Source organism: Puma concolor, chromosome C1 (genome assembly GCF_028749965.1).
Source record: "Puma concolor isolate L17-30 chromosome C1, mPumCon1.1.hap2, whole genome shotgun sequence".
In the NCBI taxonomy this organism is placed as follows: Eukaryota; Metazoa; Chordata; class Mammalia; order Carnivora; family Felidae; genus Puma; species Puma concolor.
The window spans coordinates 37,130,809-37,153,508 of record NC_141674.1 but is presented as its reverse complement, the minus strand read 5'-3'; the positions used below and the strand labels follow the sequence as shown (position 1 = coordinate 37,153,508).

General features: G+C 42.5%; 1 protein-coding gene across 2 annotated transcripts in view; it reads left to right on the top strand.

Annotated features, from left to right (window-relative positions):
• ATPAF1 (ATP synthase mitochondrial F1 complex assembly factor 1) overlaps positions 1-14,413 on the top strand; it is a 28,396-nt gene extending 13,983 nt beyond the window's left edge. Inside the window, exons 7-10 of one of the 2 annotated variants that reach the window (XM_025912821.2) lie at positions 2,845-2,940; positions 4,847-4,954; positions 11,320-12,942; positions 13,192-14,413. In XM_025912821.2, coding sequence (XP_025768606.1) covers positions 2,845-2,940; positions 4,847-4,954; positions 11,320-11,514 — 399 coding nt within the window. In that variant the 3' untranslated portion in view covers positions 11,515-12,942; positions 13,192-14,413. The remainder of the gene's footprint in view (positions 1-2,844; positions 2,941-4,846; positions 4,955-11,319; positions 12,943-13,191) is intronic. The other variant, XM_086716880.1, reaches the window with a different exon arrangement.
• The last annotated feature ends 8,287 nt before the right edge of the window (positions 14,414-22,700 follow it).

Genomic DNA, 22,700 nt, shown 5'->3' with positions numbered 1-22,700 from the left:
CATGTTTATAGCAGCATTAGTCCCAATAGCTCAAATATGGAAGCAATCCAAATGTCCACTGATGGATGAATAAACAAAATGTGGTATATACACCCAATAGAAAATTATTTAGCCTTAAAAAGGAAGGAAATTCTGACACATGCTACAACGTGAATGAACCTTGAAGACATTATACTCAGTGAAATAAACCAGTTACAAAAGGACAAATACTGTACGATTCCACTTATAGATCTAGAATAGGTGTAGGTACCTAGAATAGTCAAATTCATGGACAGAAAGTAGAATGATGGTTGCCAGGGGATGGGGGAAAAGGGGATGAGGAGTTCCCGTTTAATGGGTATGGGGTTTTAGTCTGGAAAAATTTAAAAAAGTGGAGATGGATGGTGGTGATGGTTGTACAACAGTGCGAATGTACTTGATGCCACTAAATTGTAAACTTAAGAATAGTTAAAATGTGGGGCTTCTGGGTGGCTTAGTCAGTTGAGCATCCAACTTCAGCTTAGGTCATGATCTCACAGTTCAGGAGTTCAAGCCCACATCAGGCTCTGTGCTGATAGCTCAGAACCTAGAGCCTGCTTCAGATTCTCTGTCTCCCTCTCTCTGCTCCTCCCCCACTCACACTCTCTCTCTCAAAAATAAGTAATAAAATAAGCATTAAAAAAATTAAGAATAATTAAAATGATAACTTTTATGTTACATATACTTTACCACAATAAATAAAAAATAAAACTCTACTTTTCAAAAGACATTGTTATGAAATTTGAAAAGACAAGCCACAGACTGGGAGAAAATATTTGCAAGACATGTATCGACAAGTGACTTGTACCTAGGAATATATTAAAAACTCATACAACTTGGGGAGCCTGGGTGGTGCAGTCGGTTAAGCGTCCGACTTCAGCCAGGTCACGATCTCGCGGTCCGTGAGTTCGAGCCCCACGTCAGGCTCTGGGCTGATGGCTCAGAGCCTGGAGCCTGTTTCCGATTCTGTGTCTCCCTCTCTCTCTGCCCCTCCCCCGTTCATGCTCTGTCTCTCTCTGTCCCAAAAATAAATAAATGTTGAAAAAAAAAAATTAAAAAAAAAAAAACTCATACAACTTAAGAAGACAGGCAACCCAATTAAAAAATGGGCAAAAGATTCAAACAATTCACCAGTGAAGTGGAATGGCAGATAAGCACCTGAAAAGATGCTCAATATTATTATTCATAATGGGAACTGCAAATTAAAACCACAGTGAGATACCACTAAAATGACCAGAATTAAAAAGACTGACTATACCAAGTGTTGGTGAGGAAGTGGAATAACTGGAACTCTCATATACTGCTGATATAATTGTGTAAAACGGTAAAAACACTTTAGAAAACAGACTGACAGATTCTTTAAAAGTTAAACATATACCTGACATACCACCCCGTTATTCTACTCCCTAGATATTTTCCCAAGAATTGAAAGCATATGTTCATATAACACAAATGTTCATAGCAGCTTTATTTGTAATAACCAAATATTAAAAGATACCCAAATCTATCACAGGTACATAAAGAAATTGGAGGTGGGGGTGCTATGTGTATATATACATATACAGTGGGATAATATTCAGCAATAAGAACAAATGAACTATTGGGCAGCTCAGTTGGTTAAGTATCTGACCTCAGCTCAAGTCATTTTCTCACAGTTCATGCATTTGAGCCCTGCATCGAGCTGTGTGCTGACAGCTTAGAACCTAGAGCCTATTTCAGATTCTGTGTCTCCCTCTCTCTCTCTGCCCCTCCCCCACTCGCTCATGCTCTCTCTCTCTCTCTCTCTCTCTCTTTCAAAAAATAAATAAACATTAAAAAAAGGAAGAATGAACTATTGATACATGCAAAAACATGGATAGATCACAGAACAATTACACAGAATGAAAGAAATCATACAAAAGAAGTATAGATTATTTGGTTCCATTTTTACAAAATTCTAGAAAATGTACCCTGACCAGGAGTGACAGAAATCAAATCAGTTGCCTGTTAGCTAGGCACTGAGTTTATGTCATCTAATAAAAATAAAATAGAGCCTGAGTGGTTGGTCGTAAGGGGACAGTTCATGACTAACATGCATTGGACTGTTTTTACTTTGTTTTTTTCTGGCACCATTCTCTTTACCACTCATCCCCAATTCTAAACATCTTAAACCTAAAACTAATCATTTCTTTGTGTTTAGAACCATGCTCCAGTATCAGCCTCAAATGATAGAATAGAAAGCAATTGTAATAATTGGAACAAAAGTTAATTCAGCATTAGAAAGTTTACAAATTGAAAAACTCGTATTATCAGTAGAAGAACAGATAAATTGTGATAAACTTCTAGAGTAGAATTTCATACAACAGTGAAAATTAATGAGTTAGAGTTTTATTTATCAACATAGACAAATCTCAGAAGTATAGTGTGAAGTGAAAAAAGCAAGTTGCCAAGTGTACGTATAGTTTGGTAAGATTTAAATTTTTAAACATGCAACAGGTTTTTAAACATGTAATACATATTTCTTGTTTATGGATATGTGCATGCACTTTAAAGTATAAAAACCTCAAAGAGAATGACAGACACCAAATGCAGGATAAATGTTACTCTGGAATGGGATTAGAATGGGTGACAGAGAAAGAAACCTTCAATTGGATCTCTAATGCTTTCATTCTTAGGTGGATTGGGAAGTATATGACTATTTGTTAGATTATCATTTATAAATTTCATAATTTAAAAAGTGTTTAAAGACCAAACAGTGAAGAAATGAAGCAAATGATATAAGTGGTTGGATGTAGAACAAATGATTTTATTTATTCATCTATATCCTTGTGTATTTATTTCCCATAGTTTCTATGTGCACTACCAAGAAGGGAAGGTTATGAGTTCTTTGTAGGACAATGGACAGGTACTGAACTCCACTTCACTGCACTTATAAATATTCAGGTAGGTGGCCTGTACTCATCCCCTAGAAGAGGAGTCTTCCTTTGTGGGACTATGAGCCCTTGCTGAGGTTTGAGGACACAGTATCTACTAACTCCCAGCAGTATTTGCTTTGGTATTGATGAATTGTCATACTTTGTGTATCGGGCTAGCTGTCTAGACCCTAGTCAATACCTAGAAATTGGAAAAGACCCCAAAATGTATTTTCTGACTGCATCTGGTCTCTTGTGTCTCTTCCCCAGACCTCTATACCATTTGCTGCATGTGCCTCACTTAACAAACATGGGTGAACTATGATGGTTATCTTTTTAACCCTAAGGTAGATTCCACGTCTTGCTTGTGTTTTATTAACCAAGTCAGCACTTTCCAAGATGCTAGATGCATAGTTTCCATTCCATAGGTGTCATTTTGTTTGCTTCCTTCCATCCTTTCTCTTTCTTTGTTTTATTCCCAAATATTAAATTAAGAAATTCAATCTAAAGCATTTGAAACTTTTAAAAAAGAAGTCAGTAGTTTAAATCAGATCATAACTAGGATTTATATTATATATTTGGAGGCCAAATCTGGCCCCCAAATCCACAAGCTTGTGTTATAATGGCTTTGAACACAGGGGAAAAAGAAGTACAAGATAGAATAAGAGTTTCTTCATTTCTGTATCCCATGTGATTATATGCTAAAATTGTATCATGTTTGGTAACAAAAACAAAGGCAGGGTGTGGGTGGGAGAGAAAAAGCAGAATGAGGGGGCAGACTTTACTTTTTATTTGTGGATGAATTAAAAATAACATTTATTGGGCACATACTGTAATAGCCAACCCTTGATGTACTTACTATATGCCAGGTGTTTTATATACATCATGTTTTTTAATCTTCACAAATGTCCCACGAGATAGTTACTGTCATTATTTCTCTAGAGAGAAGAACATGAGCCCATGCTAGGAAGTTAGGAAGCTAATATAGATGAGTGTGGTAATAGGTGCCAGGGCTAGATTTGATTGACTCAAAACTCTGTGAACTGAACCATTATGCCACTGTGTTAGGGATGATGTTCGGACTTGGAGACCTGTGAGACAAGGTCCTTGCCCTCCTGAAGCTCTTAGACAAGTATAAGAAAAAAATCCAGAAACATAATTATGATCAAAATGAGCAATATATTTGAAGTATATTGGGGGGGGGGTACTAAGAGGCTGAACCCTAGCAATAGTTAGGTATTGATAGTTAGAAAGACTCTTGCTGAAATTTAGAGATGAAACCCAGAGATCTTTTTTAAATGTATAGTTGTTTCCTCCTGTACTATATGAAGGCTTTAACTTTGAACCCAGCCTCTGTTCCTAGTCTGGACTGAGGTCTGATAACCACTACCCTCTCCACTCTTCATGAAATTATGATGTTCCTATTCTTCTTTTCCCCCCTATCTCCCACTCAGATTATATTTTAAAACTGCACATTACAAATCTGGCCCATGTGCAAACTCTCCAGCTGTTTGCTGCAGCTTAAAAGAGCTCAGTCTTCAGAGCCAGCCAAGGGGAGTAGATTTCAACTGTGAAATGCACTAGTCCATAAAAGTGGCAATTACGCAGGCATATTGCTTTCTTTAGAACTTGATTTGGTAGCTGCTTGTGCCGTTTTGTTTTTAAATATATGGCCATGATGAAGGATTCACTGCCTACTGTAAACATTTTCTGGGAAAAAAGCCAAACCCTTTTCAATTGAAGACACAAATAACACTGTGCAAACTGTCAGTTTCACGGTGCCTTGGCAAGCCTGACCAGGTGGCCAGGCCTCTGACTCACTGGCCACCCAAGGGGCTGTTAAGAGCCCAAATTTCCTCCAGACTCTCTATTGCTCTGAAATTGCAGTTTTGTGTGGTGGTACCTTATTGAGCCTTGATAAGTGTTTGTCCTTACAGACCCGAGGGGATGCTGCAGCCAGCCAGTTGGTTTTATATCACTACCCTGAACTTAAGGAGGAAAAGGGCATAGTGCTGATGACAGCAGAAATGGATACCACATTTCTGGTAAGAATTAACTTTCATCTCTTTGGATTTACTTGGTGGCCCTGAAGGTACTATCCTTCTGCCAAAGATCATGAGAGGTAAAATTCCAGAGACCTACTACATGTACTTGTTTCTTACTTAAAGTTGGTCATAATTTTGTCTCGCAAGAGCTCCTCCAAGTTGAAGTTAGTGCAGTCACTAACTCAATCACTTATTCACAATTTTGAAGTCCATAAGCTCTGAAAACAAGGTTTCCTCATAATTCATTTGGTCACAAAACCTTACCTGACTAGAACTTACTTGGTAGCTAAATCTTCATTTAAACTGATGTAAGGCCACTTATAGTCCTTATTAATCCCACTTGATGTAGAATAGTCATACATTTTACTAAGGAAATATTAATGTGTTTGATTATGGGGTGTTACCTAATGTACCTATCGCCTTTATAGAATACAATAATTCTGACTCCAAAACACATCTGGCCCGAAGGGTTTCAAGTAAGAGAGTGTGGACAAGCAATTGGCTTCTTAAGTATAAGGAAGAGTTCAAAGTCTAGAATAGTTCTCAATCTCTTATCTTCCTGCACACTGTTCATGTGTACTACCTTCATCATACATAGTGATTTCTCTTCCTCCTTTTCCTGTAGAGCATCAACCATATGTCCATAGGTAATGATGTCCATTGTGTTTGTTCTTTCTGTATATCCAGGGCCAGGAGCAGTTTTATGGTTCTTGTACAGCTGGTTTGTCTAGTCCTTGCTCATCTCTGTCTCTCTTATTTGGCAGGATTTAAGTTCAGGATGTCCTCAAGACAGTGGACACTTTAGTGCCTCTTCCCCCCAAGATTCATTACAGCACCCATTTATTTTTCCTCTCTCTCTTTACCAGCCACTTACAGAGAAGGAAAAAGTGAGGACACTCAGCTGGTATCTCATAGTAGCAGTAAGCCCCAAGTCTGGAACCAGAACTGGAACTCTTCTTCCCTATTATCCCTAAAACTGTTCAGTCCTATTTCTCCCATTCTTCTTTCCACCATCACACTCAACTGGCAGTCACCCAAAATCCTATCCAAGAGAATGGAGTTGCCATTAACTTAGATAGATAAGATTTCAGGAAGAACAGATTTGAGAGGAAGATCTGGAGCTCAATTTTGGATATATTAAATCTGAGATAACTTTTAGATATCCAAGCAGTAGGCAGTAGAACTCCAGTGAGCCTGGAGTTCAGGGGGGAGGTCCAGGCTGGAGATATAAATATGGGAGTTGTCAGCAGGCAGATTATTATTTAAAACCATGAGACTGGGGGCACCTGGATGGCTCAGGCAGTTGCACATCCACCTCTTGATTTCGGCTCAGGTCATGATCTCATGGTCTGTGGGTTTGTGAGATTGAGCTGTGTGTGGAATTGTCTCCTCTCTCACAGTAAATAAATAAACATTAAAAACAAAAACAAAACCATGAGACTGAATGCAATCACCAAGGAAGTAAATGAAGATAAAAAGAAAAGAGGTCTAAGAACTGAGCCTGGAGACATGAGGAAGCTTCAGCAAAGATTTAAAAGGAATAGTCAGTGAGATAGGAAAACTAAGATGGTAAAATGCCCTGAAAGCTAAGATGTAATGTCTCAAGGAATAGGGAATGCTCAACTGGCCAAGTCTCACTTGCTGGTAGTGCAAATGAGATGAAGACTGAGAATTTACTAGATGTCACAACATGGAAGTCATTAGCGAGCTTTTTAAGGACAGTTTCAGAGGAGTGGTAGGACAAAAGCAACATTGGAGTACATTTAAGAGAGAATGGGAAGAAAAATTACAAAGAGTAAGCATAAACAAGTCTTTTCAAGGATGGTTCTGTGAAGGGAAGGAGAGAATGAGACACCAGCTGGAGTGGGAGATGTGGGGACAACAATGTTTTTGTTTTAAATATGAGAGAAATAACATTATATTTATATGCAGGTGGAAAGATTCAGTAGAGAGGGAAATACTGATAATTCAGGAGAAAGAGGAGAGAATTGTTGAAGTATTTTTGAGTGGGCAAGTCTGGAAATGAGGGATTGATCTTTGCCAGAAATATCATAATAGGAGAGAAGCCAGAATATATACAGACACAAATACAGTTAAGTGGATAAAGGTGTGGGTGGTATCTTGAAGAAGTTCTCTCTAGATTGCTTAGAAAGAAAGGTCACCAGCTGAGAGGGAAGATGGAAGAATAGGTGTTGGACAATTGAGTGGAAAAGAGAAAGTGAAATGGTTTTCCAGGACAGAGTTGGCAACCACGGCCTGTGGGCCAAATCCAATGCATTATCTGCTTTTAGAAGGGCCGTGAGTTAAAAATGTTTTCTATATCTTTACATGGTTGGAGGGGGAAGGAGCAGAACTAAAGAAGAGTAATATTTCATGGCCTATGAAAAGTGTTTGAAATTCAAATTTCAGTGCCTATAAATAAAGTTTTATTGGAACACAGCCATACTTATTATTTACATATTATCTATGGCTGCTTTAGGTCCACATCAGAGTTAAGTAGTTGCAACAGAGACTGTAGGGCCAGGAGAACCTCAGATACTAGCCATGTGTCCTTTTACAGAAAGTGTTTGTCAACATGTGGTCTAGGAGAATGAAAGAGAGACTGGCTGTGTGGGTACAGGCACAGAGAGAGGGCTGAGATTTGGATTTATCTGGGGTTATAGTTCAGCCAAGTGGTCTAATGAAGTATAAGAGACTGGGAAGTTAAAGGTGAGTGCAAAAGAATGATTATAATTACTGACTGTGGAATGCAAGATGGCTAAAGAGGGAAATGAAAACATAAGGAAGGTTTAGAGACCATAAGAATTGTGAGTTCTGGTGGCGTTAAAAGATTTTTGAAGGTGGGAGTGAGCTTAAAAGATAGGAAAATATAGACCAACTGTGGATGTTTCAAATTGAGATTTGGAGGGGATATAGTTACTGCTAACGACAAGGTTTAAGATTTGACCACAGGAAGGAGGGAGTAACACAGAGACTTTCTTTTCTGGACTTTAGCAAAGCCCAGCATCTAACCATATTGAGAGTGTGGACTCTAGAGGTCACAGGAGGCCCTTCTGCTCTGGCATTTTTACCACCTCACTCTGGTGGTCTCAAACTGCAGCACAGGCCTCATCAAGATTAAAATTTGCTTCCTGGCCTTATAATATTGGACAGCATGCCAAACAATATACATTTGCCTCATAGAAATCAATGTGACTGTGAGTTTCTTACTCGCAGTACAGAACTAGACATGTTAGAGTTTATTGTAGAGCCTGTGACTCCGAGATGGGAAATCTAGAGATGTAATATGAATATATGATCCCTTGCTGCTCTTTCATGAATTTGCACTTTGGCATAGTACTTCCAAAAACAGTAAGGCAAATGAAGAGAAACATACAGAATTGAGAACTGATAACTTTGATGCCGAAATTTAGTAGAATATTTGAAAACCTTATTTGGTTCCACCTCTGTGTCAATAGATGATTTCATTGGAATGCAGTCAGTGCTTAGGGTAGAGTACTGGGATGCTTATGCAGGGGGTGTTTGTTACCTGGCCCAGGAGGAGGAAGGAGATCCTAGATCCCTGGGCTGAATCTCAAAGATGAGCAGGAATTTAGCCAGATAAAAAGGGAGGTGAGGGAGAATGTTCCAGACAAAGAGAATAGCAAAAGTACATGATGCTCGGAGGCATAAAATGACTGGAGGTATTACAGTTTGGTATTTTATTTATATATATATATATATATATATATATATATATATATATATATATATGATATATATATATCTATGTATATGATATTTTTTATACATATATATGATTTTTGATATAACATATATTAAAAGGAACATTTGGTGGGTTGTGTGTAGAGGTTTGGCTTTATCCTGAGAACATGAAAGTGTCATTAAAGGTTTTTGAACAGGGAGTGACCCATAAAGAGTTGGACTTCAAGGCCATTTACCTTAATTATTTGCTTCCTAAATATATTTTAGTTCTAGCCTAGTCAGTATGATCATTTAGAAGACAGTTGCAATAGTGTTAGCAAGAGATAGGGAAGACCTGAAGTGGAGTAGTAAGGGTGATGGAGAGAGAGGGGCCCTAAAAGTAGATAGTAAAATGGACAGGATTTGGTAAGTTGATAGTATCTATGAAGATTGAAAGAAAGGGAGGAATCAGTCTATTTAATATACCTCCTTATTGAGCAACATAGGAATGAATATATTTATCTTTTTGGGTCCTAGAAAGGGAGACTATTGCTTCATATTGAGACCTAAGGCAGGGGGAGGGGGCTTTCCATAACCCTCTGTGAGAGACAAATACACATGTCTCCCATACTAGTGGTTAGAACCCTTTATCCAAACAAAATCTTATTATGTAAAACCTCTGATATAACAGCTGACACAGGTAAAGGGACCTGAGCCACCTCCACAGAGCCCCTAGCACTCTGCAGTGTGGACAGCACTGTTCTAAAATGAATACAGCTAAAACTACCTTTACCTCCACTATTCTGAGCCTTGAATTAAAGTTGATAATTGGAGGTCCCTATAGTTCATAGGACCAGAAAGTAGTGGTATCTGCCTCCAATTATGGCAGTGCACTTGCTTTAGAAATGGTTTACTCTTGAGGCATGTTTGAGTAGAGGAAAGGTAAAATTGATGAAGTAGTTATCAGTTTTGACCAGTCTTCATTATCTTGCCCCACCAGAAACAGTATCAGGATGAAGTAGAGGGAGTACCAGTCTAGGAGTCCAGAGGACTGGTCCTGGCTCTGCCATTTGCTAGTCATATGACCTTGGACCCATCCCTGAACCTCATCTTCTTTTACTTCCTGGCCTATTAAATGAAGACTGGGTGATCTCTGAGGCTCCTTCCAGCTCTAAAATTCTATTAATTTGAAATACCCAGAGTTTTGGAAGAAGGCTTTTGATTGAAAATCCAGTCTCAGAGATTAGTCCCTGCCTGTGAGAAATGACCTGAAAGCCCCATGGGAGGAAATGGAGGTAAAGCAGCCTATGGTATTCATAAATCCATTTTCATCATTCTGTAGCTAGACATAGCACACTTTTGGCAGTTAGTTTTAGTGGGAATTTCCCACTATCTTTTGCAGTTGGGTTTTGGCCATATGAACACAGTGATGATGAGTAAGTGCCTCTGACCAGGTAGAACTAGAGGATTGCATAGGAAGCAAAAGTAATAGTTGTTTGAGGTAGTTCTTTTGTAAGGTTTTGAGAGTGTAGCTTGTGTCCTGACCCTATCTCTGTTACATGGAGTGAGTGTACCATTTCCCCACAGCTGAGCTTTAGACAAGGTGGACCCTTCTCTTCCGTGGAGCTTTGCTGGTAGATTTGCATAGCAAATTATTCCAAAATTTAGTGGCTTAAAACAAAAAAATTTATTACCTCACAGTTTCTGTGGGTCAGGAATTCAGGAGCAGTACAATTGGATGGCTCTGGGCATAGAGTCTCTCATGAAGTTGCCAGGATGTTCGCTCAGGCTGTAGTCATCTGAAAAGAAGGTTGATTGGGCTCAACGACCCACTTCTAACCCCGTGGCATGGCTGTTGGCAAGAAGCCTCATTTCCTTGCCACATCGGCTTCTTCATAGGGCTACTTAAATGTCCTAATGACTTTGGCAACTGACTTTCCCCAGAGCAATTCAAGAGGGATAGCAAGACACAAGCTGCAGTGTCTTCTGTGACTTAGTAGAAGTCATTCTTCATTTCACCGTGGTCCATTTGGAAGAAGCAAGTCAGTACGTACAGCCTACACTCAAGGAAAGGGAAACTAGGCTCCCTCAAAGAAAAAAGTGTCTTAGAATTTGTGGACAAACTGTAGAACCACGCAGCTGACTTTGGCATTAGTTTTCTGACTGAGGTGGTTTCAGGAACAGTGTTTATTCAAGAGTATGTCTGGTTAGTCAAGAACTTAGTACTGACTCACAAACTGGTTCTTGGAGGTGGGTAACTATTGCTCTTTTTCCCTCCCTTGAGATATACCTAACAGTTACTGAGGAACTGAATGAAAAGGAAAATTTTTGACATATTTGTTACTTTATTTAGCAAACATTGACCAGATATGACCATGTGCAGGAATGTAGAGCAAGCACATACTTTGAGGAATTCATACTAGGGAAGACACAAAAAAAGCAAAAGAGGGAAAAAAAGGACATACAATTTAATATGATACATACTATGGTAGAGGTCAGCATGGTGTAATTTGGGTGCACAGACAAGGGGCACCTAACAAAGACTTGGATGTCAAGGAGTCAGAGAAGCTTTCTGGAAGCAGTGACTCCTGGGTAAGGCCCCTCCACCTGTCACAGGACTCAGAGATAGAGCTTTATGGCCCTGTGCAGGGAAGGACCTCATTACTCTTTCTACCTTACAGAATGTTGCTGAGGCACAGTGCATTGCCAACCAAGTTCAGCTCTTCTATGCCACTGACCGGAAGGAGACCTACGAGTTAGTGGAGACCTTTAACTTCAGACCAAATGAATTCAAATATATGTCTGTCATCGCTGAATTGGAGCAAAGTGGACTTGGAGCAGAGCTGAAATGTGCCCAGAACCAGGATAAGACTTAGAGCTGTAAGGATTGGCTTACAGCATCTGCTCAGCCCTGGATAGTTTTTTTAAAGCCCACCTGCCCCCTTGAACTTTTGGAGCTTAACAGATATAAGGAGCAGTCTCTAATGAGTTGACCTGTGTGCTTATTGCAAGTAGTAGTCATGGAGGTGAGCCCTTTTACTTGATATTCAGGAATGAAGGTAGCAGACATTCTGAGAATTCTCTGCCAGCGTATTTAAGCTTTCCTTTTTAAGTGTTTGAGGTCACAACCAGAGAGAGCTAAGGATCCACAGGATGGTTGATTTGACTTTACACAGTGTAATAGTGCTATGCACCGTACAGCTCCCAAATGATTAGTTCCTCATATGTATAAACTTGTGACAGGGTAATAAGCTTGACGACCTGCTGTAGTTAGACGTGGGCTTTGCATACTCTTCCTGTGTGCCCCTTGGCTGACCAAAGGCATAGCCCAAATATCCTGTTTAGAATCTAGAACAACCAGATATTGCTATCAGGATTAAGACTTAATGTAGATGTCCCCAGAGTTGCCTTTAGTGTAGCTGGTTTGGAGGGTCTTGTAGATTTCAAGTGTAGTTAAATACACCAGTATGGTGCCTGCGTACTGTTAAACCATAGTTTGTGGTACCTCCTCCTCTAGAAGCTGTGTATTTGGAGGGGGGGAGTCAGTACAGTGTCAACAAATCAACACTTCTGTAAGGAAAGGATTGGTCCAGATTTGCATGTTTTGCTTTGTTTGTTTTAAACAACTCTAAACCATGCCAGTATTAAATGAAAAAGTAGGTGGAAGCAAATGTTCCCAGATTGGGTGTGGGGAAAATGTAGCAATAAAATAAAGTCTGGCTTACAGTCTTTTTACACTAAACAGTGAAATCTAACCTCTGTGCTGTCCTTGGTGTCAGTGTGAATCAGTGGACTGATCAAAACCTATCTTTGGACTCAGCAGTTGCTTGAAACGCCAAATACAAGAAAGGAGCTCTCCAGCACTGAAAACTCACATTTGGTTTGTAGTGTCATTGTTGTGGCTCCCAGCTCAGTGATAGAAGAGGGTGGTGGTTACACACCAGCCTTCTGAATCTGAGGTACCAGAGCCCCCCCAGTATTGTCATCGACCCCCTTTATTATGCCTTTCCTTTTCCTGATCTGATGTGCTCCAACTTTGCCGCTCCTGCCTGCGGTTTGCCTGTGTGACACTGAATTGGTAAGTGAGAATGTAACCAGGAGTTTTAGACTGTGTGTGTATATGTTCTTTATTATGGAAGATTGTTTATAGGTTGGGCCTGTCTCTAAGCTCTAGAGATGGGATTGGTCTTTCCATTGTTTTCTGAGCTGTGTCTGTTTTGTTGTACTTCTGAGTCTGTGTGTAGAAAGAGATCGTGTGTATTTAAAGCTGAAAAAGCTGCTAGCCTTTCACAGTTTCTCTAAAGGTTGAGCTCTTGGGGCGCCTGGGTGGCACAGTCGGTTAAGCGTCCGACTTCAGCCAGGTCACGATCTCGCGGTCCGTGAGTTCGAGCCCCGCGTCAGGCTCTGGGCTGATGGCTCGGAGCCTGGAGACTGTTTCCGATTCTGTGTCTCCCTCTCTCTCTGCCCCTCCCCGTTCATGCTCTGTCTCTCTCTGTCCCAAAAATAAATAAAAAACGTTGAAAAAAAAATTAAAAAAAAAAAAAAAAAAAAAGGTTGAGCTCTTTCCTAATGCAAATTCTGGATCTGCCTCTGTTCTGACAGTTCATTTTTTGAGAAACTTGAGTCTGGATGTTTCGAGTCCCAGGAATTTTTGACATAAGGTTGGAGTTGCTTTCATGGGTATCCAGCGATGTGTGCTTTTCCCTCTGGATGGACCCACTTCTTGGCCATAGTACATTTTTATAACACCTCCACCAGAGTGTGAGAAGAAATAAGATGATGGGAGAAGAAATAAGAATTAATTGGCTGCTCGTTCCTCCCAGCTTTGCTCTATATCCCCACTTGCCAGCAAAGAATGTATACATGGACAGTTATATTGGACATGGTCAGAATGCCATCTGGCTGCTCTTTATAACTTACCTGGCAAGATCTGGCAAAGAACCAAAAGAAAATTGTGACAGTCAGTAAATTTGTACCCTGGTGCGACATGGTGTTACGGGAAGTGGACGAGTTTTAGAGTTAAGTGAATCTGGGCTCAGATGTCGTGTTGGGATTCATTAGCTCTGTAATGTTGAACGAATTATCTAAAGCCTTTGATTCTATTTCTCCATCTGTAAAATGTGGACCATAATAATATCTACCTCGTAGGATTACTGTGAGAATTTAAACAGACTTACACATAGACTACAGTAGAGCTTCATAAATGTCAATACCACTCTTTTCTACTCCCCCTCCTGTCATTAAAGACCAAATCAGTGTTTCAGATGCGGAAATCGTTCTTCATTCTGGTGTAAAGAGCAAACCTTATCTCACAAGTTCTCAAACTTTAAGTTGCAGTAGAATTACTTAGAGCACTTTAAAATGCAGATTCTCAGGTCCCCCACCCTGCTGAATCATAATCTTTTCAGAAGGTGCTGGGAATCTGCGTTTAAGATGTGCTCCAGATGATTGGGATGTAGGTAATTCACCAGTCACACTTTGAGAACCTTTGCCTTATCTGTTCTTCACAAAAAAAACCCTCCCGTTAGCCAGATCTTTCTTTCCTACGGACATTAACCTTAGGATTGGTTCCTTTGCTCTTGCCTCCCATAGTGGTCTCCCTTTATGTACTTTAAAGTATAATTATTTATGTATGTATCTTTTTTTCCCCACTAGACTGTGAGCTCCTTGAGGGCCAGAGTTTATCTCCATTCCCAGTGCCAAGGACATGGCCTGGAACATAGATGATACTGAGTTGTTTGTTGAATAAATAAATAACATGGATTTTAGCCAAAACATGATCTTGTATGTGTACCTATATTTAAATACTCTGAATTTAAGTGAATCTCTCCACATCCACAGATTGGAACTTACTGAGTAGTAATATCTGCAAAACCAAGGCCAGCTTCTACACAGTGTCTGTATCTCACCAGTCCGCTGGCATTACCACAGTGGGCTGTCTGCCCAGGACAATTCAGCAGGCACTCACAGAGCGCTTACTCCAACCGCCATGTAGGAAGATGAGTAGGATGGTCCCTGCCCTCAAGCTGTGTTCTGGCCGCAGCCTGAGTCTCTTTTCCCTCTGCCATCGTGCTTCATATCTGGCACCTGGTCTTAGTTCTTCTGCTTCTTTCTTCAACCAGTTTGGAAGCAGGAACCACATGTTCTGTTTTTTGTAGTCTCTACAACCCTGACCTTATTCAGTCTTGGAGGAGAGGTATAAATGCCCACCCCCAGTCATTTGATTTAGCATTGATTCAGCATCCGTTAATATTTTTTGAGCACCTATTGTATGCCAAGCACAGTTCTAGGAAAACTGGGGAATACGACAGACAAGATAAATAAGGCCCCTGTTTTCATGGAGCTTATCTCCTTGTGGAGAAGACAAATGAATAAACCAGTAAGATTATTTCAAATACTGGTAGTGCTATGAAAATTAAAAAAAAATAGTGTGCTAGAATGTGGAGTGGAGGCAGTAACTTAGTGGTCAGGAGAGCCCACTCAGCAGAGGTGGTAGTTGATACATGAGTTGAGGATAAGCCCCAGGTAGAGAGAACAGCAAGTGCTGAGGACTTGAAGCAGGGTCAAGCTAAACATGAGTGTTTCCGGGTGCAGTATATAGGTTCATTCCCTTGAGGAGCTCACAGTTCAGCAAGTGAGACCCTGACATGAACTACTATAAGGCCAGTGCCATCTCAGAAGAGGGGCAAGGAAGGCTAAAGAACACTGCTGGGTACTGTGGGGATGCACATCTTGCCAGATCATGGCACCCACCATGAAGCACTTAGGCTTGTAATAGAGAATAAGAGGTAGACGATATCAAGGTCTCAAAGAATATGTGCTCCATACAGAAAGGCCCGATGAGTTCAGAGCTGACCTCACAATATATACACGTTAGCAGTAACCACTAGCATAGATGACTGGAGGCTCACCACGTGTCAGGCGCTGTGTAAGCCCTTTGCATGGATTATCTCAATCCTCACAACCCTGTGAGGACAGCAGGAACCTGCTAGTTGGTGAGATGCTCTGCTGCCCTCTACACCAACCCTGTCCTCCCCTACTTCCAGCTCAGATAAGATGGCAGCCTCCCAGTTACCCCTAACCCCAGCTCCAGCAGCCAGCTCAGGCCCTGGGAAGTCATGGGTGGCTCTTGAATCAGCCCTTGCTCTGAGACACAGGTATGCCAATCTTCCTGCTGTCAACTAAAGAACAAAATGCATGCGTTAAACATTTCTGATTTCTCCAAACTTTATTTCAAAAGGCTTCGTGTTCTAAGGAGAACTTGCTTTGTGCTGCATGGAACACTCTGGTCTTGGCAATTCTAATGTGGCACGGTGGTGGCAGCATTTTTGTCCCTGTTCTGCTGAAGGAGAGGCTCAGGGCACAGAAAGAGAAGAGGTGGCTTAAAGGTCATTGTCTGCATCAGGAGCCAAGCCAAGCCACATATTCTTTGAGACCTTGATATCGTCTACCTCTTATTCTCTATGACAAGCCTAAGTGCTTCATGGTGGGTGCCATGATCTGGCAAGATGTGCATCCCCACAGTACCCAGCAGTGTTCTTTAGAAAGTGACTGTCCAGGCCCCAGACTTAATGGTGTCGTTGGTAACGTCCACTGAGCAGGCTCATATCCCTCACATTCACAGGGCTACCTCTGAACTCTCTGGACCTCAGGAACTAGAAGGGCTGCAAGAAACATTGGTTTGAAGCATTATGAATCCTCCCGGGCTCCCTAGAGCTTTCAGAACCAAGGCCCTTTGGATCAGCTCACAGGACACAGGAGCTTCAGGATCTGGTCAACTTCTCCAGGCTCATCTTGTGCTAGACCCCCACCCACTGCCTTAGCTCCAGACATTCTGGATGACCAGCAGTTCCTTGAATACACTGTGCTCTTCTTACCACTGTTCTGGTCTTTTTAGATACTTTTGCCTGCCTCAACTGCCCATTTCCCCTTCATCAAGTTAATTCGTCTATGTCTTTCAAAACTCCACTTAAGCATCCAGAGCCTTCCCTGACATCTGCCCCACTCCCTGCTGCCCATCATGTGCTCCTCTGTGACTCCCCGGCATTTTGTGCTCCACATTTACAAGGCTGTCTCTCCCATAGACTGGATGCTTTTCGGAGACAGGGATCACGTCTTATTGGACATTATCTTCCCATGAAGCCTAGCACAGAGAGAGAAAATACCCAGCGAATGTTGAATAAATTCCTCTTGGATGACTGCTCAGCCCAGACCACCTGTGTCTATAAACATCCCTTGCACAATGAGATCTAGCCCTGGCAAACACACTGTGATTATGTCCCAGCCCCAGGCAGCGGGCATTTTGCTTGCTCTTATTATGGAGGCTGCACATAGAAAACAAAACCATGGGGCCATCAGAGGAGGCAACCAGCTTCAGGGTATGTAAGCAGGAAGAACTGAGAGACAATGTCCAAACTTTTGGAGCAAGACAATTATTTTAAGGTACCAGCACAGCATGTTCAAGCTCCAGTCTTGGCTTACCAAATTTTATTTATTTATTTTTAATGTTTTTATTTATTTTTGAGACAGAGAGAAACAGAGCATGAGCAGGGGAGGGGCAGAGAGAGGGGGAGACACAGAATCTGAAGCAGGCTCCAGGCTCTGAGTTGTCAGCACAGAGCCCAATGCGGGGCTTGAACTCACAGAGTGTGAGATCATGACCTGAGCTGAAGTCGGATGCTTAACCGACTGAGCCACCCAGGCGCCCCAAGGCTTACCAAATTTTAACATTAGAAACAATCTTAGGGGCGCCTGGGTGGCTTGGTCGGTTAAACGTCTGACTTCGGCTCAGGTCATGATCTCGCGGTCCGTGAGTTCGAGCCCCGCGTTGGGCTCTGTGCTGACAGCTCAGAGCCTGGAGCCCGTTTCAGATTCTGTGTCTCCCTCTCTCTCTGCCCCTCCCCTGTTCATGCTCTGTCTCTCTCTGTCTCAAAAATAAATAAACGTTAAAAAAAATTTTTTTTTTTAATAAAAAATAAAAAAATAAAATAAAAACAATCTTAGCCGGGGTACCTTGGTGGCTCAGTCAGTTAAGCTCCCAACATTTGGTTTCCACTCAGGTCATGATCTTAGGTTTGTGGGATTGAGTCCCACGTCGGGCTCTATGCTGACAGCACAGAGCCTGCTTGGGATTCCCTCTCCCCTCTCTCTCTGCCCCTCCCCTGCTCACTCTCTCTCTCTCAAAATAAACATAAAAATAAATAAATAAAAGGATCTTAGGGGTGCCAGGATGGCTCATTCAGTTGAGCATGTGACTTTTGATATTGGCTCAGGTCATGATTTCAAGGTTTGTGGGATCAAGCCCCACATCAGGCTCTGGACTGAGAGCATGGAGTCTGCTTGGGATTCTGCCTCTCCCTCTCTCAAAATAAACAAAGAAATTAATTAAAAGGATCTTAGAGGGGCACCTTGGTGACTCAGTTGGCTAAGCATCTGCCTCATGCTCTCAGATCAGGTCTTGATCTCAGGGTTGTGAGTTCAAGCCCTGCATTGGCCTTCGGGCTGGGCATGGAGCCTAAGATAGATAGATAATTGGTAGACAGATGAGAGAGAGTGAGAGAGAGAGAGAGGATCTTAGAGACTGTCCAGTTGCTAGTTTTCAACTGTGCTTCAGGAAATGCCAACAGTTCCTTAGAGGTGGGAATCCTGGGAGCTTGGTCCTTACCCCAAATTCAACCTGAGAAGCAGTGTTGTATTTACTGGACTTCGCCTAAGCTGTCATTTGAAGAAACAGTTCCCAAGAAAGGCTGAAAAACCGTGGTCTAGTTTAACCTCCTGCCATGACGGCAACTCTCTACAGCATCTCCTAGCCACAGGGCAACTGTTTGAAAACTTCCAGGGTCTGGGAGCTGTCCACCCTGCTAGCTGACGTGAGCCCTGCTGAAACAGCTCTGAGTGATGGTAAGTTCTTCCCCAACCAGCACTGAGACCTAGCCACCCCTCACTCCTGTCATCTTGCTGGACTTCTTTCTGCCCACCATAGCGGAGCCTCCCAGCAAACTCTGTTCACTTTTCTACCTCACAGCCTCTCCTGCTGGGGTATGACAACAGCTCTCAAGTTGCCTGGCAGCCTCTGCTGCAGATTAAGCTGCCTTCTGTCTTTCCTGAGATGACTGAAAACCCTAACCCCTGCTTATGGAAAGACTGCCTCACCACTGGGGCCTGGAGCTGAGCCTAAGGTCACCTACTGGGATGACCAGAGTGGATTTAGGGTGACGGTCCTTCAGGAGTTGTCATGGCCCACCTGGCAGTCATCTCCTCACACTGCCACTCAGTGAGGTCACCTTAGTAACCCCTCCACCTTGCCCTTTTCTCACTCACGTCCCCACTCCCACCCTCGACTATCTCCCCACAATCAGCTGTCAAACATGGCTCTTCCTACCTGGAACTCTTGACTTCAAGGCTTCTACACGTATCCTGATTTCATGTCACCTGGCTGGTTTCCATCACAGTGTTCCCATCACATCTTGACTTGAACCTTGACTCTTGCCCAGAAGCTGTCTCCCTCTCAACAGATGTGATACTCACTTTTCATCAGTCTTCTACATCTGCCATGGCAGTTATCAGAGATAAGTGGTACCCCCTCAAGCATTTCATTTAACCACTGCCCCCCCCCAAAAAAAAAAACCCTTGCCTTGGTTTGAAACATCACTGCTGCATCATTTGGACTCTTGGGATCCACTGTGATCCCCAGATTACTTTTGCCTAGTATTGTTATTATGCCTACATTTATGATTTGGCATGAATCCCCGCCTTACATTCTTATTTCTTCAACCCACATTTATTCTCCCAATTTGGCCTTCCTCTGTTCTGGTAGAAGTAGCTGACAGATCTAATATTTTTCAGGGAAAGGAAGGGAGCAGAGAGGTGTTTTGCTGAACCTCTCTTGGTACATGTCTCCCAGGAGACTCTGAGATGTTTGCTTCCATTACTTAAGTTTCTTCCATTTGATCTCTTTCAACAATACCATGAAGACAATGTTACTCCCATTTTACAAATGAGGATACTGGGGAGACAGCATCATAGATGTTAAGAATTAGGTGTAAATTAGAATCCCAGGTCTTCCTTTGGACAAGTTACCCAACTTCTCTGAGTCTTTGTATTCTCATCTGTAAATTAAAAAAAAAAAAAAAAGTCTTATCTCAAAAGAAAAGGATTAAATGAGATAGCATATGTAGAGTGTTTAGCTCTATGCTTCACACATAATAAAAGTGCAGCAGAATCATAGCTGCTAGATTAAATACTTCATTTTTTCAAGGCAGACATCTCCACATGGAGGAGGTGGGATCTTCCACTTTTAGAACACAGATCTACTTCTAGAATATGGACCTACTTCTAAACACAAGTTTCTATTGTGCTATTTTTCCTGCACTATGTTTTCATTTCAAGAAATTCTTTTCTATGAATATAAAGAGACTTGAGCAATAGTTATCAGGTCAGAGAGCATGGCAGTAGGAATTTGGGGCTCTCAAGGCTGGATTCACAAACTGGCTGATAGGAGCCAGGAGGGGAAGGCTGGGTTAAGCCCAGACCAGAGTATACAGGTTGGAATGAGCACTATTTATCTGTCCTGATGATCAGTGCCCATACCTAGGACAGGGGAGAGAGTGGTAGGGGGAGGCAAATAAATCCAGCACCTAGGAGCTGACATCTGGGTCAGGAGCCAGTTGACACTTGGAGTTTCAGGCCAAGGTGTGGGGCCTGCCTGATTATTTGTAGATGGCTTATCGGAGACCAAATTCTTCCAGATTATAGAACTCTGCTTACTTAGCTCATTAGATTGAACAGTTTGACAGCTTTAAGAGGCCTAAAGCGTATAACTTTCCCACCTGGTTGGGCATCAAAAACACCTAAAGAACTTGTCAAAGATGTTGATTCTTGGGCCCCACCACTAAAATATGGATTCTTTTGGTCTGAGGTGAGGCCTGGGAAACTATTTAAAAAATAAATCTCCAGGTAAGTTTACAGTTCAGCCTGGTTTGGGAACCCCTGCAATAAAGTAGTGATTATACACCTGAAGGAAAGGGCCCCAGACCAGGCAACATGACTTTCCCAATGTCACACAGGGTGTTGGTAGCAACATTCCTTCTATCTCTTTGTAGCAAATTTTCTCTGCACCTTGGTGCCAGGCAACCCAACTGTAACTATCTGAAAAACAATGGTTGGGCTTATTGTCTGCTTCTAGGAAAGATTTCTGTTCCTTATGTTACTCTCTCCTTGGAAGAGAGTTTCTGTTCCTTATGTTACTCTCTCCTTGGAAGAGTCTCACCTGGGGTGAGACTGGCTATTCCTAGCAAGTCCCAGGTAAGGACTTTGAAGGACAACAGAGGAAAGCAGAGGCCTTCCCAGACTCTTGGAGTCCAGATGGCTTCCTTGCATGATTTTGAGAGCTGAGATTTCCCCAGCTTGTGACCCCTGGAGCCAAATACTGGATTATCTGTTGCACTGGATTATCTGTGCCTGGACCCTGCAGCTGTACAGAGAATTGTGTGTTGCCCGTGTAGGCTGAAGCTCTCTATCCATCCTGTGCATATTTGCTCTTGCCTGTGGTGAGGGAGCAGAGGGGGATGATGTATGGTAGCTGGGCAGGCATGGGGGATGGATGAGAACTCAGCTACAGAGCTTGCTGGGAGACTCACACCCCATTGGAGCTGGGATTGATTGGCTGGAACTTTCTCGCCCTTCTCAGTTTGTCTCAGAGCCAGCAGCCTGCCCTGTGTCCTCTGGGCACCCCTGTGGAGAGGGAATTGCTTTCAAGGTCACGGAAGCTCTGGGTATCTCAGTGGTGGTCTACCATATACCTGCTTCCCAGAGGCAGAGACCCTCCACTCAAGTGACCCTCAGATAGCCTTCTTTTCCTGAACCCCTTCTCTCTGTATCTTGTCTCCTTTTTGTGTCTTTCTCTTTTTTCCCCTTCTACCTGCAGCTCACCTTAATGACTTTCTCTCCTGGGTGCTGTATCTGTAGAATGTGCGGAATATGACCTGTGCCGACAGATTTTGCAAGGGTCTCAAAAGAGAGAGTGAGTGGGGCGCCTGGGTGGCTCAGTTGGTTGAGCGTTCAACTTCGGCTCGGGTCGTGATCTCACAGCTCATGAGTTCCAGCCCCGCGTTGGGCTCTGTGCTGACAGCTCAGAGCCTGGAGCCTGTTTCAGATTCTGTGTCTCCCTCTCTCTCTCTCTCTCTGCCCCTCCCCCATTCACACTCTGTCTCTCTCAAAAATAAATAAACATTAAAAAAAAAAAGTGAGTGAGAAATCTAAGGTGGTGTCAAGGTTACTGAGGATGGTGGGCGAACTTAATGCTGTTAATACTCTAACATGGATCCAGGCACAATTGTCTGTGCTATCATCTACTTTCCCAGGAGACCGTTTTTAGAAAAGTGTCTAGCTCCCTTCCAAGCCAATTTGTTCTCTTCCTGATTTACCAGTGGGTCATATGAGGTAGCTCTTAAACAGTACATGTGCTAAACACTCATGTGTGGGACAGGGGGTAGACCCATGACTGGAGTTAGGAGGCTGGGTCCCAGCTCCACCATTTTCAGGCTGTGGCTCTTGGCCAAGTCATTTCGAAAACCTTTTGGAGCCATTGCTTGCCTCCCAGGTTTGTCACAGGACTCAAAAATGACCAGAGAGGTGAAAGCACTTTGTAAACCAAAAAGTTCCTTACAACTGTCAGTTGTTGCTACAGGGTTCCAAGGAGAGAGTAACGTAAGGAACAGCCCACTTTTCAGGGTTTACTGTCCAAAGGGGAAGACAATCTCCTGGGCTTCACCAGGAAGTCCTGAGAACTTTCTGCAAAGCACTAAGAACTTTCTGTGCCGAGGGCTCCCCCGTGAGGAGGATTGGTTCCAGGCAGCTGGTGTGATGAAAGAAGACTCCCCGGAAGAGGAGAGCGAACTCTTATCTCCCTTAGCCTGGGGCAAAGCTGCACTCCTTAAGCTGTTTCTTGAAAAAAACCCTAAATGCAGCCCCGTGGGGAGCTGGGTAACAACTGTGGAAGTCACGGGCTGTACTTGCTGTGGAATTCAGACTCCACAGGATGCAGTGTGAGTCCTAGAAGCAG